Raw genomic sequence first — 3,313 nt, 5'->3', positions numbered from 1 at the left:
TAATTGAATACCAACATTATATGTTCTTTTACATTTAATATCTAAATAATAACATCTTCAATGATAAATGAATCCACATATTATGTATTCATTTATGAATAATTTACAAATAATATGTGTATTTCATATATACATTTACCATATCAATATAACTTATTTAATAGTATATAAAAAACAAATATGATATATTCATTTAAAAGAAAATGTATTTCACATATCATTTTACCATATCAATATAAACGTGTATTATTCATAATAAATAAAACCAAAAATCATAAAAAAAACCCTGTCTTTTGTTTATTGAGCAGCTGCAATTCTTACTGGACATGTACATAAATTATGAGGAACTCGTTTTCCACATCCTGAACACATTCTATGTTCTTTTTCAGAATTTTCATATACTACTTCACCTGCACTTGGAATTCTTTTCTTGATTCCTAAACCTTTATTGCATTGAACTTGAGGAACATGAATATTAATCTCTTTTGGAATAGGAATATAAACACCCATAAGCTGGCATACGACTTCACCATCCCTCTTGCTTTTCAGTATAACAGATGTATAATCACTCTCACTCTCAAGTTCCTTCAACAACATCTGTTGTTTCTCCGCAAACAAAGCCAATTTCTTTTTGTTATCTCCTGGAATATCAAAACACGATTTAAAATTATAATATGAATCATTGACTAGCTTCATATTCTCACGATCCCCTAAATCAGATTGAAGAGAACTAAAACGATAATTTCTTGATATCACATCCTTTCTCCATCTTTTCAGAATGAACCTTACAGAAATTTCTTTAACACCGCATCTCATCATTATTGTAAAATCATGTCTGCATAAAACACCCATACGCTTGAAATGTTCACAACTACAATTTATTTCTTTCTCTTCAGCTTTTATTGCAACCTGATACAAAAACATAATAAAAAAATGAAAAAACAATTTAAACAAAAATTACACATTTACATTCATATATGAATACTCATATGAACAATCACATATGAATATTAGATTCTAATCATATACAATAATACATATCCATATATGAATAATAATAAATAAATACTCATATATGAACATGTTCTAATTTTAAAATGATGAGAATATTCATTTATATGAATATTCTCATATTCATATATAAACCTTACATTTTTCATAAAAAAATATTAAATTACCTTAAATTCAATTTTAAATTAGCTTTTATTGTTATTGTGTTGCACAATGTAAACTTCTCACCCATCTTCAATACCAACATACAAATATGTACAGAAAAAAAAATTGCTTTATATATTCCTTTTGCACCTCAAAAAATAATGTACTTGTATAAACCTTTGATGCTTGTAGTTCTATTTCTCGAGGTGTTTTCATTTTATATGATGCTTTCTTTGATGCCTTATCAAGCTCTTGTTGAGTATTTCTTTGCTTTTGAATGGCAGTGTCGTAATTCATCATGAAATTCAAAAGTAAATAACCATTTTCTAAGTAGGTATTAAAGAATGAATTCATACTCTCTGACCTCCACGTAGTCTTCATCAACCCACACATTGCAATATCATTAAAATATCCAGGTATCCATGAATCACGTTTTGTAAACATCTCTTTAAAGCATCTCTTGTCTTCTAGATTGAATTCCTTCATAAGGAAACCCCACTTCACCTCAAATACATCATGTTTCATATTAATGTCCCAAACAAGCTTCGAGAATCTTTTTATAAAGTATGTGTTCGTAAATAATTCATCTGATATTTGTATTAAAACAAAAATAAAATAAACTTCTATATTTGTTCATAAATGAATAAATATTAATAAGTAAAATAACAATAAATATTCATAAATGAATATACTAATATTTGAAAAAATTACTATATTCATCTATGAATAACTAAATACTATCATACATATTTGAAATATATTAAAATAATACCTTTTTTTTTTCAACTTATGCATTATATGTCACATACATAATCGGTGCTTTGAAGTAGGAAAACCATTCTCAATATCTTGTTTTATTGCAGCATCTTGATCGGTTAAAAAGGTGTTGGTTCTTTCCCATGAGTTTTAAGTAACGCTTTAAGCAACCAAGAGTAGAACTCAATGCTTTCATTGCTTATAAAACCTGCTCCAACAGTAATTAATTTTTTATGATGGTCAATAGCAGTTAATGAAACAAAAACCATTCGATACCTAACACACAAAAAAGGTGTTCATTAAAGTCAATTTTTGATGTATTCATAAGTAAAGATAAAAATATTCATGTATGAATACGGTTACAGTATATTATTAGAATAATTTCAACAATAAAAATTGAACATTAAAAATAATAGTTAAAATATTCATATATGAATAAGCAATATAAAAGTAGATAAAATAACTTACTTGTTTGTTCGGAAAGTCGCATCAAACGAGATAACATCACCAAATTCAGCATAATATGCCTTCTCCATTTCATCAGCCCAAAACATACAGTCCAAAACATCATCTTGACAATTAAACTCAAATGAATAATTTGGATAGTGAGCTTGACGGTCATTCATTCTGTTTACTATCATTGGGCATCTTTATAACCTATAACCCTGTTGATATCTCTCCTTAAATTTTTATAGTCAACTACTTTGGGCTTTACAAACTCATACCTACCTCTCAGGCTTGCCCTCAACTTAAAAGCCATAGTTGGGCCTATTTTTGATGTGGAAGCACGCACTATAAACTCTTTTTCTGAATATGACATTTGCCTTGCTTTTTTTAAATCAATTCTCTTCTTAAGTGGATGGATGTGAAGTTCATCGAACTGAAAAACTTTATGATCTGGAGTTCCATACACATATTCAAATATAATCTTAGCTTGACAACCAATAACTATTGAATTTGAATTTCTTTTCCTCCTAGCACCACTTGTACACAATGTGTCACAAGATTTCTTTTTCTGTTTGCCACCAAGATTACATATAAAATGTTTCTTCTTTATAATCTTATTATCAAACCTTGACTGCGTGCTCAGTCTCACATCAAAACCACTAATTTCAACATACTCAGAATGCATTTTGATGGCCAAATTTAATGATTTGAAGATTAAACCTATATATATATATATATATATATATATATATATATATATATATATATATATATATAGAGAGAGAGAGAGAGAGAGAGAGTTAGGTTCATATATAAACACTATATACTGTGTGATTGTATAACAAATTTTTGACCAATCATTTAAAAAAGGTATGATACTGATTAACATATAAATCAATAAATGCATTTTCAGTTATAATCTTATAATTATTATAACTCATTTCATTTAACTTCA

General features: G+C 27.3%; 1 protein-coding gene across 1 annotated transcript; it reads right to left on the bottom strand.

Moving 5' to 3' along the window:
• Positions 1 to 297: 297 nt before the first annotated feature.
• On the bottom strand, positions 298 to 3,043 carry LOC145099494 (protein FAR1-RELATED SEQUENCE 5-like). The gene is made up of 5 exons (XM_079037062.1): positions 2,641 to 3,043; positions 2,380 to 2,545; positions 2,120 to 2,187; positions 1,333 to 1,742; positions 298 to 909 (listed from the first exon to the last, which is right to left on the bottom strand). The coding sequence occupies exons 1-5, from the start codon at positions 3,041 to 3,043 to the stop codon at positions 298 to 300; spliced, it is 1,659 nt and encodes a 552-aa protein (XP_078893188.1).
• Between the last annotated feature and the right edge of the window lie 270 nt (positions 3,044 to 3,313).

Source organism: Lactuca serriola, chromosome 4, assembly GCF_051521515.1.
Source record: "Lactuca serriola cultivar US96UC23 chromosome 4, Lser_US96UC23_V15, whole genome shotgun sequence".
Taxonomy (NCBI): domain Eukaryota; kingdom Viridiplantae; phylum Streptophyta; class Magnoliopsida; order Asterales; family Asteraceae; genus Lactuca; species Lactuca serriola.
This window is presented reverse-complemented; position numbering and strand designations above follow the sequence as displayed.